The 17,232-nt window shown below is 33.2% G+C and overlaps 1 protein-coding gene across 1 annotated transcript in view; it reads left to right on the top strand.

Moving 5' to 3' along the window:
* LOC136042298 (uncharacterized) overlaps nt 1-17,014 on the top strand; it is an 86,722-nt gene extending 69,708 nt beyond the window's left edge. The window contains exons 13-14 of the mRNA XM_065727246.1: nt 4,676-4,821; nt 15,509-17,014. Of these exons, the coding sequence (XP_065583318.1) occupies nt 4,676-4,821; nt 15,509-16,743 (1,381 nt within the window). The 3' untranslated portion in view covers nt 16,744-17,014. The remainder of the gene's footprint in view (nt 1-4,675; nt 4,822-15,508) is intronic.
* The last annotated feature ends 218 nt before the right edge of the window (nt 17,015-17,232 follow it).

The raw sequence follows: 17,232 nt of genomic DNA, 5'->3' as shown, positions 1-17,232 counted from the left end.
GTAATGCAATATCCCGTGCTATTGGAGCTGCTAGTCCCTCACATCAAGCCAAAAACTTCTATAAGATTTAAAGTTTTTCTGGAAACAACATATTCTCGGTGAAACCATTCAATCTGTACCAGCACACCCATAGAATTATCTCAATTTCCGGCTGATAAGAAAAATTTTTGGAGCATTATTATCTGAGTTTCATTTGTCTAGTATGTTGTTCCATAATAGAAGTGAGTTTGAAGTGACATGATGTCTAATTAACAAAGTTGTGATATGGATATTAATGTACAATTGGATGAGATTTTTTCTCTAAAGATTGGAGCCGATTGTCGATTATTCAAAACTTGATTGTAACTACAGCCAGGTATCAAGCAGGGTAACAGCAAGGTATCATTATTCCATTACCAGGCTTGCGCATGACCACGGCCCCCACCAGGGCACTGAGTCCCCCTCCAGGGCCACACGTCCACTTCCAACGCCCCAATGACCCTCCCTCCAACTTTTTGCTTCCTCAACCATTTTGTCAATGTCTTAAAATCGTATTAAAGTAAATACAGAAATATATTCTAAGACAATTAGTGTATTGTTTCTGGGAAGCTAACCAATTGATGTTAAGTGTCGAAATATCGTAAAAGTTGATTGCGCAATCGATTTTCTCAATCGGAGTTGGACTTTTGGTAAATGCTACCGGTAGTTTGTTTCCAGACAATTTTTTTTGACATCATTCCAAGAATAATCAAACAAGTTTCCAAGAATTTCAAGTATGATGCATTAAATGATACTGCTTAATCATTCGTGTTGTCGTTGAAACAATACAACGAATACAAGCGGGCTCATTCATGATTTCCGAGAGTTTTTTTGCATGTTTCCAAGAATTTTGAGAATGATCTTATCTGGCATTCCGTAATCATTCATATTCTCGAAAAAAACAAAAAATGAATAACAGCGAGTCCAATCCTGATTTCTGAGAATTCCCTGGCATGTATCCGAAAATTTCAAGAAGGATACGTTATCTGGTTTTGTGTAATCATTCATGTTGTAGGTGAAGCAATACAACAAGTTCTGCGACAGGCCTCATATCTGGTTTTTTTAGATAACAACTGAGCCAACAACATTTTTAGCTCTATGAATCGAGCGCGAGACCTATTATTTCCTATGGTAAAAGAATGATAGGTTACTCGACTGAGCTAACATGTCATTGATGGGGTTAATTTATTAGAAATACATTCTAGGAAATGAATGTATTGTTTCTGGGAGGCTGGCACACTGGTGTTAAGCATAACTACATCTTAAAAACTCCTTTCCACAATCGATTTATTATTTGGATATTTCCAGGCACCTTTTGCGGCATCATTCCATGGATATGCATAACAAAGAGATTTAAGGTACTTTCTGGACAGACGTATTCTTTTGATGATTAATGACACTTATTTCGATTCTCAAAATTGCAATGACTACAACCGGACGGATACTATTTTTCTAATATAATGTTCCTTATCACTAATTATTGAGCTTGGATATTGATTATTGATTATCAATTATTGATAATTGATCAATGGTCATTGATTTTCAACTATCGATTATTGATTATTTATTACAGTATTACTAATGATCAATAATTGATTATCGATTATGTAGTTGATTTTTTATTTATTTTTATTATTTTTCGGAATTTAAATTTTTTTGGGACAATTTCATCGCAATGGATTTTTCTTTGCACTTAGATTTGTCTTGGAACATATAATTTTTTTGGACTTTGGGCTTATTTTTGGGCCTAGAATTTTTTTTTAACTTTAATGTTGAACCATGAAATGCACCTTTTAGAACCTAGAATTTTCTTGGACTTAGAATTTTATGAAACTAGATTTTTTTGGAACTTTTGATTTTTTTGAGTCTTCAAATTCTTTAAACTTAGATGATGTTACATGCTAGAAAGAAGCATGAATTATGGAATACACCCTGAGTACCCAAAAATTAATAGAAAAAAGCATTTAAGCATAGAACAGACTCAGCTACTTGGTTAGTTCAAAGTCTTAATTGGTGACTGAGCATCAAAAAATAATAAAACAAAAAACGCTTTTGCATAGAAGAAACTCAGCTACTTGGTAAGTTTCAATCTTCTAATTAGTGACTGAGCATCAAATATTAATGAAAAAGCACTCTTACGTACAACAAACTCAACTACTTAGTAAATTCCACGCCTTTTAACTGGTGACTGAAAATCAAAAATTAATCAAAAACACTTTTGCATAGAACAAACTAAGGTACTTGGTAAATTCCAAGTCCTTTAGTTTGTAACAGAGTATCAAAAATTAAAAAAAAAGTACTTCGGCATAGAAAAAACTTAACTACTTAGTAAATTCCTAGTCAATTTAACAGTGACTGAGCATCAAAGTTAATAAAAAAAGACCTTTGCATAGAATAAACACAGCTACTTAGTAAATTCCATACTTATAATTGGTGACTGAGTATCAAAAAACAATAAAAAGCCCTTTTGCATAAAATAAACTCGCTACTTGGTAAATCCAAGTCATTTAATTGGTGACTGAGCATTAAAAATTAATAAAAAAGCCCTTTTGCATACACCAAAATCAGCCAATTGGTAAATTCCAAGTCTTTTAATTAGTTACTGAGTATCAAAAAATAATAATATAAACACTTTTAAATAGAACAAGCTCTGCTACTTGTTAAATTCCAAGTGATTTAATGGGTGACTGAGTATCAAAAATAATATAAAAAGCACTTTTGCATGGAAAAAACTAGAATTTAAAGTCCGACTTAAGATGATATTACAGACTAGAAAGGAGCTTCAATCGAGGAATGTACCCTGAGAATAAAAATTCAACAGAAAAAGCACTTATTTCATAGAACAAATTCAAATTGTTTTAATTGTTGAGGGAATCGAAAATTCATAAAAAATCAATTTTTCGTAGAACAAATTCAACCCCTTGGTAAATTCCAAATCTTTTAATTGATAACTGAGTATCAAAAATTAAAAACAGCACAATTGCATATAATAAACTCAGCTACTTGGTAAATCCAAGTATAAATATTGGTGACTGATTATCATGAATTAATAGAAAAGCCCTTTTGCGTAGCACAAACTCAACTACTTGGTACATTCTAAGTATTTCAATTGATCATCGACTATCAAAAAGTAACAAACAAACATTTTTGCATAGAACAAACTGGACTACTTGGTAAATCCCATTTCTTTTAATTGGTGACTGAGTATCAAACATTAATAAAATAGTACTTTTGCTTAGAACAAACTGAGCTAATCGGTAAATTCCAACTCTTTTAAATGGTGTCTGAGTATCAAAAATTTTAAAAAAGCCCTTTCACTTAAAAAAAAGTCAGCTTCTTAGTATTTTCATAGGTGACTGAGTATCATAAATTAATAAAAAAAAAGTACATTTGCATAGGAAAAAATCGGTTACTTGGTAAATTCCAACTCTTTTATTTGGTGACTGACTATCGAACACTAATAAAAAAGCACTTTTGCTTAGAACAAACTTAGCTAGTTTGTAAATTCCAACTCTTTTAATTTGTGTCTGAGTATAAAAATTGATAAAAAATTAGCACATTTACTTAGAACAAACTCAGCTGCTTGGTAAGTTCCAAGTCTTTTAGTTGGTGTCTGAGTATCGAAAACTAATAAAAAAAAACTTTTTCATAGAACAATATCAGCTACTTGGTAAATTCCAAGTCTTTTTGCTCGCAAGGAGGCTTCAGGATCTCTGAGTCTGTTTAGTATGGTTAAGGACACGTGGAGGGAGGAAGTTTATTTTATGTTGGGGTTGAAAGGGCAAGAAATAAAAAGGATTCTGAACTTAAGGGGAGGTTTGATTAATATTGGGGAAAGAGAGATGGAATATAAGGGGTCATGGTGCTAGCCCTGTCTCTTATCCAATATGTGGGGAAGATTCTTCTCTCTGTGAGTAAGTGATTATTTAATTTTTTTGCTCTTCTCTGAGTAAGTGACTCGTTTATTTTCCCCCTTTTTTACAGGCCAAAGAACCTTTGGGGGAATAGTAAAAAATGTAATATTGTATGTGTGTTTCGTGATGAATAAATCTTATCTTATGATGAGTATATTTTTAATATTTGGGGATTTGTAAGTTAGTAACTTACAAATCCCCAAATACAAACTAATACAAACTACAAACTAATACAAATACAAACTAAGTTTACTAAGTTAGGTCTAATATAAGCAACCCCTGGAAAGGGCACATATCAAGCTTATCAGATACCCTGGTAAGCAATTTAAAGTGTTTTCCTCTTGACAGTGTTTGCCGACAGAACAAAGTTTGAGAATTTAGAGTTTTCTGCTTGCTGTTCTGCGAACTCTTAAGTAAGTAAGTAAATATTGCAATCTCCAGATTTTGGGTGTTAAGTAATTGGCTTTCCAGAATTCGTTACAGATGAATAAATTAAAGCATGGTTAATCATTTGCCAAAATTAAACCGATTACACTTAATCATGGAAGTATGGTAAAGTGTCTTCTTCTTTTGTCTTTGACCGTATGACAATGCATGAACAACTTTCATAAGCGATTCCAAATTGTCGAGCTTAATTTATTTTTAATATTTTTTTTTACTATTTTATTTAAATTAATGAAAAGTCGTTTTCAGATTTGTACCTTCTCCTTTATCGGCTAATAATCTTTCATTTTATTTTGAAGTGCCAAGCTAATTTGCGTAGAACCATGTAGGAAGAAAGTTAAGTGTGGCCATTACTGCCCAAATTTGTGTGGTGACCCTTGCATAATGCCATCTGACTGCCTTATATGCTACAAAATCAAAGAAGAAAAGGATAAATCAGAAAAAGGTAATGTAGCAATATTTGATTTTTCTTATTTAGTTGTTTCACTTCGAAAAATTACAATAATATTTCCAGAATTTTAATCTAAATAAAAATAAAATTGGAAAACGATTTTCCTGTGAAACTAAGTTTAAAAGTAAAGTTGTTCTTATCAGAAAAGTATTACACTTTTGATGTTTTTTATACCGAAAACATAAAAAGGGAAGGAGACAAAAGTCTTCGCCAATAACTCCCCTTCATGGCGGGTGACCTTCGGTAACCTTGCAAAACAGTCAGATTACCTAACGTACCGAATTTAGGATTTAAAACAAATTGTTTTTATTGTAGAAGGTATGGTGTTGTCGGAAATTTCTAGAGACCTGCCTTGTTTAAGGTGCGATAATTGAGGTGTTTCTGCCATAGGTGGACCAACATTGTGACATGTTTGCAGTGTCAGCAGTAGTAAAACAGAAAAAAAGAAGGAAATTTCTTTATTAAAATGTTTTTGCAAAAGCTGAAAAAGTTTTAATCCGTAATTATGAAGATGTGTCATCTAAGTCAGTGTGTCTCCAAAGAAAATCATCAAAAACGTACTTAAAATTTTGTGCTGTATTATTTTATTTATTTCTATTGTTTAGCTGATGCAGGTGATTTTTCTTTCATTTTTAAGGTTTGCTAAGCGGTATTTCCCTTGCAGCCCTTGGTAGACTCGACCTATATTTTTGTGGTTTGTTTATTGATTTTTTTTCATGATCACAAAAAGTTTTCATGCCGTGCTTTTCCAAAATCTGGTTTCACACTATCGTTCAAGTGATTGTTATATATATATTTTTTTCTTGATTTCTTTTTCTAGCTTTCTGTTCTTCTTGGCCTCTGCCTCTCTCTCCTTCTTTTATTGCTCTCTCTCTTTTTTACTTTCAGTCTATTTACTCCATCGTTTCTTTTTGTCAATTAGACAAAGGTATGTTGAGATAGATGTAGGTAGCTAGATCGACCTAGCTAAGTAAACTTAGTTAAGTAGGTAAAATTGTGAATATCTGAGCTTTACTTTTTCTTGCTTCAGTTAATTTATTCTTTCAACTCTTCTTCACTCTTTTCTTTTTTTACTCTTTTAATTTTTTGTTCGATGAATTTTGAATATTTCCATTTTTGGTTCCGTAGGTACTCTGTTTTATTATTTGTTCAAGTTTGTTCGTGATTTTTTAAATTGTGCTTGCCATTTTTTTTTTTTTTTTTATATTGCTCGTGGGTTTGGGATCTTTCAGGTTTTCTAAGAAATTATAAATTGTATATATTTAAGATGGAAAAATGTTCTTGTTCTGTTTTTACTTGAAGTTTCTTCAAGTAAATTTGTGTTTCTCAGAACCTTGTTTTCGTAATTTTGTCTTTATTAAGTTTTTTCTGTCGTGTCTCTGACTTTTTAAAAGTTCTTTTCACGTGTTTTTTTTTAAGGTTTAGTTTGTGTCTTTGGAGCTTGTTCGAGTCTTCTCTCGTTTTTCTGGTGTATATGCTGAATTTTTCGCTGCTGAGTTTGCTTTATTGAAATGTGTGGGTTACATTTCAAAATTTTCTGGGGGATTTTCTTTGAGAAGCGCAGGCTTCATACCTTTTTAAAATAATTTAAAATTTATACCTTTTTTAAAATACTTTTTTAACATACTTTAAAAATACCTTCTTAAAATACTTTGTAAAAGTTCTTTTCATGTGTTTTTTTTTCTGAAGGTTTAGTTTGTGTCTTTGGAGCTTGTTTGAGTCTCACTCAATTCAAATTTCACGATTTTCTGGGGATTTTCTTTGAGAAGTGCAGGCTTCATGCTATGTGGTTTTCTTTTTCTCTTGCTAAGTTTCCTGTACTGATCTGAGAGGCTTTATTAATGCTTGAAAACCCTTCACAATTATTCTCGGTCAACCGGCTCAAATGCTTTTCTAAAGCCAATGAATAGTAGATACAGCTAGTTCTACTAATTTGATTACCCAATAAGCATTCGCAATAAGAAAATCAAATCAGAGCATGATCAAACGTTTTTAAAACCATTTTGCCCTTCTTGCATATACTTATATAGTGGATGTCGTAACCGGTACAATATAGTTGAAGCCAATAGGTTGCATGGCACTGGCTTAAGAGTTACACCTTTTCAGCTAATGCAAAGTATAGTATTTCCATTCTGGAAAGTTTTTCCAATATTCTCTTGGTCTATTCACGTGGAGCCATCCATACTCTATATCTGGTTTATATATAGATATCCGGATATTCTATATCTGGTATTGGTCATATTCTATATCTTAGGGAAAAGGCTGATTACACAGACACATAATTTCATACTGAATACTTAAGCATTTCTGCAGTGATTTCATCTATACATCTAGAGTTCTTCTATATTTTAGCTATTTTGCTACACATATGGTCTCGGTAGTGTCCGACGAGTACTTATATATATTAAGCCGCAAATAGAGAATATAAGGTACATTTTCTTGGTCAATAGATCTCGACCTATTTGACAGCCATAGGCAGCGCAATAGCGCTGCCTAAGTAAAGAGCGATGTGGGCACATTGTATTGTTTATTTATTTTTTTGCTTTGTTTTATACCAGGACACTTGATATCAAAGGAGTTGTCATGTGAACTTCAAAAAGGGCTCATTTAATCGGAAATAGGAAGGGCTTGTTTCTTTGTTAGTAGTCAAAAGTGATTGAAGGGCAACTAACCCCCCTCCCAAGCCCACCATTACCCCAAACACATCCAATAAAAAATTTTTTATAGCCAATTTGTTCAACGTAGTCGAAAGGTCTGCAAAATTATGTATTTGAGGATGACAGCCCCCCTGCAGCCCTCAGGAGAAGGGTTGTAAGTTATGCCCTGGGGGCATGTAAGGTTTATATAGAAAGGGTGATCGTATAAACTTTGGAGCGAGCTTATTGGATTGATGATCAGAAGTTTTAGTGCATTTTATTAGATTCAGAGAGATGGCAGGGAGGATATCCTTCCTCACACCTCGTATTTTCCTGAAATGCGGCTGATAGAAATTTTGAGATGGCCATTTTTGGTCGTAGAAGCTTCGAAAAAGGCTCATTCGATTGGAAATCGGAAGGGTTAGTGCCCTTTTTACTATTTGAAAATGATTGAAGGGCAACTAACCCCCATACCCATTATTATCCTAAACACATCCAATCAAAGTTTTGAGATAGCCATTTTGCTCAACGTAAATGAAAGGTCTGGAAATTATGTTTTTGAGGATGATAACCCCTCCACCTCCCCCAGAGCCTTCAAGGCAAGGGTTGTACGCTATTCCCTGGGGGCAAATAAGGTAAATATAGAAAGGGCGATCATATGCACTTCGAGGGAGGGGGGTGGGAGGGCTCATTGGACTGGTAATTAGAAATTATAGTGTCCATTTTAAAACTCAGGGTGATTGGGAGGTGGATACCCCTCCCCCCTCCACGCCTCTTTTTTTCGCGAAATGAGTCCGATAGAAATTTTGGGATGGCCATTTGTTGTGGTAGAAACTTCGGAAACAGCTCCTTTGATTAGAAATTGAACGGGCTAGTGCCCTTCTTAATAATCAAAAATGATTGGAGGGCAACTATCCCCTCCTCCCACATCCACCATTACCCCAAACATATCCAATCCAAATTTTAAGCTAGGCATTTTGTTCAACGTAATTGAAAGGTCCAGAAATTATGACTTTGAGAATGACAATCCACCCTCCCCCCCCCCAGAGTCCTTAGGGCGAAGGTTTTAAGTTATGCCCTGGGGGCATATAAGGTTTATATAGAAAGGATAATCGTATACACTTCAGAAAATACTACATATAAATAATACTACTACTGTGACTACTATTAAAACTACGCCTAAGGGCAGGAAGGTGACATTTTCAAGAAATTTAGAGGGGAAGACTAATTGAATGAGAGCACACTCTCTGTATGAAGGTTGTCAGAAGGATGTAACAGCAATATCTTAGAAACAGTTTGGTGCGTGAAGTTGAAACTAACAGGGCTTGTTGTGAGGGATATCGAACATCCTAATGCTGCTGCTTCTACTCATACTACTCCGGATGTTGCTAGCTGCTACTGCTACTAAATCTTAGGCTACTAAAATTGGTACTACAGCTACTATTCATACTATTGCTATTAAAACTAAGGCTATGAAGGTGAAAAATGTAGGATATATAGAATTTGTATGGAACTAAATCGAAACGCACTATGCTCACTTAGGCTGTCAAGCAGACTTATCAAAAATGCTTCAGAAGTGATTCATGGTATTTATTAAGCTGCAACTTTCAGCATGTGTTGAAGGAGTTATCAAGGAAACCAAAGGTGCTATGTGCATACTGCTACTAATGCTGCATCAACTATTGTTACTGCACAAACTAAGGGTTGCAATGTGAAGCTTTTAAGGAATATTTGGGCGGATTTTGAACTAAATAAAAATAAACTATGAGCATGTGGACTTTCAAAAAGGCGACAAAGCAATATCTGAAGAACAACTTTTATTAGTAATATAGACCTTTAAGGGTAAGCTGTGGTGGATTTTGAACTAGCCAGAAGGCACTCTATATACACTTTTATTACTACCACCGCTGTCAATGTAACTAATGACGATTAAGGTATTAATATGAAACTTTTAGGGAATGCTTAGGAGTTTCAATTAAAAGAAAACACTGTATGCATGCAGGTTTTCAGAACGGCATATAAGCAATATCATAGGCAGCACCACTTTATAATAGCTAGAAATATCATTGAAACTTTTAAAGGGACTAATTCAATTCAATATTAAAAGTTCTGGTGCCAGTTTTAAGAGTAAAAGGAAATTGGAGGATAAACAGCTCTTCTCTCAAGCCCATTCATTTTTCAAACGCATCCAGTCAAAATTTTGAGGCAGCCATTTTGTTCACCATAGTAGAACGGTCCAGCAACTCTGTTTTTAGGTATATAAGGCATGTCAACCCTCCTCCCACAATTATGCAATTAGCCCATTATACTTTAAAACTAAAAGTTGCTTGAAATAAATTTAAAGGCATTGTATTTATGGTTGCCAATAAGAAACCTCAGCAATATATTGACAACGACTGAGGGTGTTAAGTTGAAACATTTGGGGATATCATTATTACTACTTCTGCTCTTACTACTTAAAAAAATTAAAAGAGTGTAAGTGTATCCAGATTGTCAAATATCTTAGACAGAATCTTTTGAGGATGATTTTAAGTTTTATTTCTTAGGTCAACTTCAGAAGCTATTAAATTTATTTAAAAAATACTGTTTGTGTCAGGATTAAAAATTGTTGTACAAGTTTCTCCAACATATAATGGCAACCTATACTGTGGATTCTTATAGAAAAAAGGTGAAAAGATATAAAATATTATTTTTTACATGAAAAAGGCAAGCTCAATAAAAAACGAACAGAAATTAATTAAAAGAACATTTTCCGAAAAACAAGTTTTTCAAAGAAAAGTAAAGATCTTCATCAAGTTAAGAATGAAAAAAAATAAAGTCAAATAATCTTCGAATCATAAAACTACCACACATCACTATCAATAAATAAATGAATTTCAAAACGAACAGAAATTACAATAAATAGCCGAAACAAACTAAAACGAGCAAAAATTAACATGATTAGGGCTGATAACCCCAATACCTTCTCAAGACCAGAATACAATTTGCGCTATACAGAAAACAAAGTACGATTGAAATATTTTCACTTCCCTTACTTTCATAAATAAAAAATTCATAAAAAATAAATTTAAAAAAAACAATTGGCTTGACGGTTAGTTAAAATTTTCAGAAAACCAAGCTAAATGTGAAATTTGAAATTTGGGGAGAAATATATATTGAAGTTAATAAAAGGTAGTCATTCAAATATTATTAGAGCACTGAAAAAGGTATAGGGGTATTCTAAAATTTTTAAAAATGAGGACAGAGATAGGTTAAGAAGTATATACAAATTTCAGAAAATATGGTAAAATCCAAGTTTAGGAGCACCGTTTGAAAAATTGGCTTGACATCAATAAAAAGGAAGTTTTTTTTCAATATTAGTTAAGGACGTCAGAAGGTACAGAGTCTAACGTAATTTTCAAAGAATAAGGAAAACGTTAAAGCTATGAATGTAATTTGGGGGAAAATAGGGTTAATATTAATAGATAGGAAGTGTTTTGATTATTATTGAGGGACAAAGGAAGGTATGGGTTTGTATCTAAATTTCAGAAAATGTGAAAAAGATCAGAGTTAGGAGACTAATTTATGTAAATTAGGGTTGAAATTCATAACGACATAAAATCATAAAGACATAAAATTTACAAAAAAAAAATACAAAACAAAAGGTTTTAAACATTATTGAGGGACGGTGGAAGCCATAGGGAACCACTTCAAACTTCAATGTATATGTTCTTAAATTTAGGGAATTAATTACAAAAGAATAAAAATATTTTAATTTGTGGGCATGGGGCTTTCTAGGGCGGGGCCATCAAAATTGATGCTAAAATCAGGATATTCATTTTATATTTGTATGAAACTTGCATCCATTTGCACTATTGAACTCAAATGTAATGTGAAATATAGGCGAAAAATGCTATATAGACGAAACGCCTGCCATAGGGCCAAAAAATTATATATATATAAAACCTTTTCTGAATCTCTTCAAACTTCAAACAATATAAAGTAGGCTTAGAGGAATAATTTGAAAAGAAATAAAAAATGATTACAGTTGGTGATTATTGGGTTTCTCGAAGGTGGACTGGTTTATCGATTCGGTTCATCTTGTATTTTAGAACTCTAAATAGCAACCTTTGTTTATTCATTACGCAGACTGTAAAACCTAGTTCATATAAAGTAAAGTTTGGTGATAAAATGACAGAAGTACTAGCACCAATTATTGAACAGTTGGTGGTAAACAAACTGAAGGTAAGAAGCGCCACAACTCAATAGTAACCGAATCTCTAAAAAATGGAATTCTAATATAAATAGATAAACCAAAGAATTTGGCTTCTTATTCCACATATATAAGACTCATTAGGTTTAGTGTTAACCGTCAAAAGCTACGAGCCTGAGAAAATGTATCTGATTTCCAAAAAAGGGAGGGAACACCCACTAAAAGCCAAGAAATCTTATTGAAAATCACACCATCACGTTCAGCGTATCCGAGAACTCTATTGTAGAAGTTCAAAACTCCCTTCTGCAAAAATGTGGAATTTCACGGATGATCACAAAAGATCACGAATGGGTATTTTTTTTCCAGGGGTGATTGCATCAAACCAATAGTCCTAGAGTACTGACAAAGAACTCATTCAAACGGAAATTATAAGTTCTAGTGTCCTTTTTAAGTGACCAAAGAGAATGGAGGGTAACTAGCCCTTCTCCCATCCCCCTTTTTCCTCAAAGTTATCTGATCCAAATTTTCAAAATTTTAAGATAGCCATTTTGTTTAGCATATTTGGAAAGCCTAGTAGCTATGCCTTTGCGGATAGCATAATCCTCCACAGCCCATGAGGAAAGGTCTGTAAGTAATGAAATTTACCCATTTTTATGTAAAGTATTTTTTTATTGAGAAGTATACAGACATTTTTTTTCAAAGGGAGGGGATATTTCTGCTTTGGAAATTTTCCATGGTAAGAATAATCAGTAGGGTGGGAATTTATTTGGAGGTAGGGGGTGAAATTTTCAGGGAAAATTTTACACTGGTTGAATGTGCCAGGAATGTCTGTGCGAAATTTTTTTTATTCGTCTTACATTCTCTTTGCCGACTCGAATTCACATGCGGGAATATTAAAGATAAATGTCCGGAGAAAATTCTTACCGAGTTTTAACTGTCTTTCCGTAGGTGGTTGAAGATTTTCCCCTGGAGAAATTCTTCTTGTGGTAGAATTTCCACAGAATAAATTTTCTAGAGGAAATTTTCTGCAGAAGCAACCTCTTGCTAGGGACTGGATATCGGGGAGGGGGGTTTAAATGTGAGAAAATTTGTCCTCAAAGGAGGGATCCGATATAAAATCTTTAATTATGTGCTTCCACCTTCATTGGAAATTTGTTTTACATTTGGACAAGATTAAAGACTTTGGATGAACTTTGTCAATGAACTCTTTCTGAGAATAATCTAGTGAAAAATCTAGAAGTTCATTATTTTGTGAATGACCCGAAAGGTTATTTAATTTGTTGTGCATAAATATGCTAGTTTGAATTTTATTATTCTAAAATCAAACAGTTTATGGTAATAAACTATAAGTAAGAAGTGACCCAGCTCAATAGTAACTGAAACTCTAAAAAGCGGAATTTTGATACAAATAAATACACTAGAAGAATTGGATTTCTATGCTGATTGAAAATATTTAACTTTCATCAAATTTAGTCCTACCCATCCAAAATTACGAGCCTGAGAAAATTTCCCTTATTTTCGAAACAAAAGAGGAAATATCCCCTAAAAGTCACAGAATCTTGATGAAAATCATACTCCCAGATTCAGTGTATCAGAGAATCCCACTGTAGAGGTTTCAAGCTCCATCTGCACAAAAGGGGAATTTTGTATTTTTTGCCAGAAGAAAGATCAAAGATGCGTGTTTATTTGTTTTTATTTCCCAGGGGTGATCGTATCGACTCAGTGGTCCTAGAATGTCACAAGAGTGCTCGTTCGAACGTAAATTAAAGGTTCTATTAACCTTTTAATAGAGGAGGAATAATAGGAGGGGGCAACTAGGCCCCCTCCTATGCTCATTTTTTCCCAAAGTCACTGGATCAAAATTTTGAGATAGCCATTTTGTTCAGCATAGTCGAAAAAATCTAATAAACATGTTTTTGAAGAGGACTTAATCGCCCATATTATCCGGGGGGAGGGCCGGAAGTTAGGAATTTGCCCATTGTTTACATATAGTATTGATTATTGGGAAGTATAGATAAAATTTCAAGGGAAATTTTCGAGTGAGGGGTCGGGGAGAGGGTTAGCTGGGAAGATCTTTCCATGGAGGAATTTTTCATGGAGGAAGATAATTTCCATGAGGGGGGCGCTGGATTTCAAAGTATTATTAAAAAAAACTATCAGAAATTAAATTTAAAAAAACAAGTTTTTTCAACTGAAAGTAAGGAGCAACATTAAAACTAAAAACCAACAGAAATTATTACGTGTACGAGAGGGTTCGCCCCCTCGTTAATATCTTGCTCTGTTCACTAAAGTATTTTTAGTAATTTTAAAAGAGCTATTTATTATAATCAAACGGCTTTTGGGATTCAGGGGGCATTCTTAAAGCATTGGAACGAAATTCGAACTTTAGCGTAAAGAGCGAGGTATTGACGAGGGGGCAAACCCTTTCATATTACGTATATGAGGAAGTTTCTTCCCCTCGTCAGTACCCCGCTCTTTGCATTAAAGTTAAAATTTTGTTAAATAATGACCGATATAAACAATAATTTGTTTGTATTATTTTTCTGCCAATCTTTGCATTTAATATAATATTAAGCACCTTCTTAACCATGAATTATATGTGATAATAAACCAAAGATATTGTATATTTTCGGCTTGTGGTTGTTATTAAATAATAATAATAAAAAAAAAACAAAAAAAACACATTTTTCCCAATTGAAGTAAGGAACAATATTAAAATTTAAAACGGACAGAAATTACTGCGTATAGGAGGAGATTGCCCCCTTTGAAATACCTCACTCTTTACGCTAATGTTTTACTTTTTGTTCCAAAACGAAAGTAAAACAGTTCAAAATAGGGATGATACCTTTTTATTGACAGTGAATAGATATAAAATTATTTAACTGGATATTTCGAACACATATACAGTGTTCATCATCAGCAGTAAAACTTCTTGATGACAAAACTTGATGTACAAAAATAGGATTCTATAAGGAATCTCGCTGTATTACACCTTTTTCTTTCCGGTCCCTGAAAAGAAAACTTATGTTTCCACTGTTTAAGCTAAAATCTATAGCTGCCTTTTTCTCTTTTCACTTTTTTAAATTTGAATCTATTTCTGAATAGGGGTTGAGTTTTTTTTTTTAACAGTAGAAACAGACAGAATAGAAATTTTATTGCAAATTATGATTTATCTGAAGCTCCACTCGTTGTGTCCTTAAGAGTAGAAACACATATAATTCCATAAAAAATTTGCCAAGTTTCAATTAATATTTAAATAATAGTTAAATATATAAGATAATTATAATTAAATGAATAATATTTAAGTAATAATATTCAAATACTGTAACGTAACAATATTGCAAAACAATCAAGCATTAAAATGTTTATACTTTGTAAGCACTCACAGTTCTCTACTTTTTGGTCATGATAATGTGTTAGTATGAATATCAAGTTTGAGTAAAAATTAGCTTGTAAAGCTTAGATATTTTTATTGTCTTAGTTGAGATCCTAGCTATTCCTTTGGTATTGAAAAATAGTCCTCTAGCAATCATGCAAAATGCTAGTTAAATATTTACTGAATTTATCATACTAATAAGTCCTTAGGAAAATAAAGACAGGGTATATAAATACTAGACATCTCATTTTGTGTATTTTGTTCTTGAAGAGTAATATAATGTGTTTTTTTGTTAAATAAAAATTTATTTGAATTGGTTAGCTTGTCATTTTACTGGTAATTTCAAAAAACGGCACAAAGCTGTAAAAATGCATTGCAATTCCAGGAATTGTTAGTCGCAAACTTTGGACATAAATAAACATAAGAAAAAGCAACTGAACAAATAAATACGTTTATATATGCATGTTTTCTTTTCAGAAACACGAAAACGTCAGTTAGAAACGTACCAAGAAATTGCCCAGCAAAAGGCACTTGAGTATAGAAATGAGACAACAAGGTTTAAAGTATCCGGTTTGGATCCCTCGTCCTCCGTCTTTGTAGATGTTAGAGACAAAGTTCTTAAGTACATCCAACCTGCTCATAGCTGGTACCCGGAGGTTACATCAGTCCAAGAGGTTTTTAACGCGAATTTACTCGAAGCTTTTTACTTATGTCAAACCAATTTATTTGAACCTTCAACTTCACGTGAGAAGTTTCACGGTACAAACACCGAAGCTTGTGAGAATATTATTACTAATGGCTTCCGACTACCGCGCAATGATGGCCAACAAAGAATGTTTGGCTGTGGTATTTACTTTGCCACTGATTCCAGCAAGAGTGCGCAACAAATCTATACAAAAGGGTCGAATATACTTATATTATGCGACGTTCTACTTGGAAAAGAAATGAAGGTTTCCACTCCTCAATATACAATGACTTATAATACTATTAGAAGCTTAGGTTATGACTCATTGTTCGCTCCTCGTGACACAAAAAGTGCTGGTGGAGTTTTATTTGATGAATTCGTCATCTACGACCCACGTCAAGCATATCCTAGATATATTATCAATTTCAAAGCTACTCAAATGGGAGTCCCTGTTGGAAGTATACTATCAGCCAAGTTTCAGAAACATGAAATTTACCCAAGTAGATACTTTAATCCATCAAATGAGCTGGACTATCACTTTCGTGTAGCTGAGGCACAGTTTCGACGTTTGTGTCAAAATAGAGATGTGATAAAAGTAACTTATGTGAGAAACCCAGCATTAGAATCACAATTTTTGGAAACTTCAAAACAGTTTGCTGCGAAATATGGAGCTGGTGCAAAACAAGCCAATCCAATATTGGCATTTCATGGTACTCCAATTGAAAAAAATATTGAGTCAATCCTCAAGAATAATTTTCAACGCTCTTACATAAAGCGAACAGCTTATGGCCATGGACATTATTTTTCAGAATTCCCTGAAACAGCTTTAGAATATGCTGGTAGTGTGAAAGCTCTGATACTCTGTAAAATATTAGCAGGGAGATCACAGGATGTTACTGGCAACACCCTTCTAACGAATGGATACGACTCACTCCGTGTTAAAAAGGATGCCTTTGGAAGAGGAACAATGATTATTATTGACAACGAAAAGCAGATATTACCTCAATATGTAGTTCACATAAATTAAATGCTGTGATAAGAAAAATGTGTGCAAAAAACACGAAACGAAAAGTAATTTAAAGCAGAATAAAAATGGATTAATCACCTGGAACTGCTGTTTTGTTTTTTTGAGATGACACATTAACTTATATATTTTTAATCTAATTTTGGTAGTTATTTTGGAAGTGTTTAGGTCAAAATTCCATCAATTTTAAATGATATCCTTATCTTTGGTTTTGTCGTACTATTTCCATTGTCCTGTCTGCAACTAAACATACTAATAAAATATATTATACTAATACTCGTCTCATTATAATTTTATAGAACTATCGTCTAAATACTTTTTTGTCGACTGTCATAGATTGCAATTTGAAAGTCACAAGAGGACTGAAAACCTTACATTCTAGTTTAATTATAAAATCTGTGCCGTTTTCTTCTTTGCTTTTTGTTTCTCAAAATTAAAAAAGAAGGAAAAACTGGTTTAAATCAACAGATCCTAATTTAACCTTGCCTTTTT

This window comes from Artemia franciscana, unplaced genomic scaffold (genome assembly GCF_032884065.1).
Source record: "Artemia franciscana unplaced genomic scaffold, ASM3288406v1 Scaffold_1033, whole genome shotgun sequence".
Taxonomy (NCBI): Eukaryota; Metazoa; Arthropoda; class Branchiopoda; order Anostraca; family Artemiidae; genus Artemia; species Artemia franciscana.
Note: the sequence above shows the minus strand (reverse complement) of the source record. Positions and strands in the feature narration are given on the sequence as shown.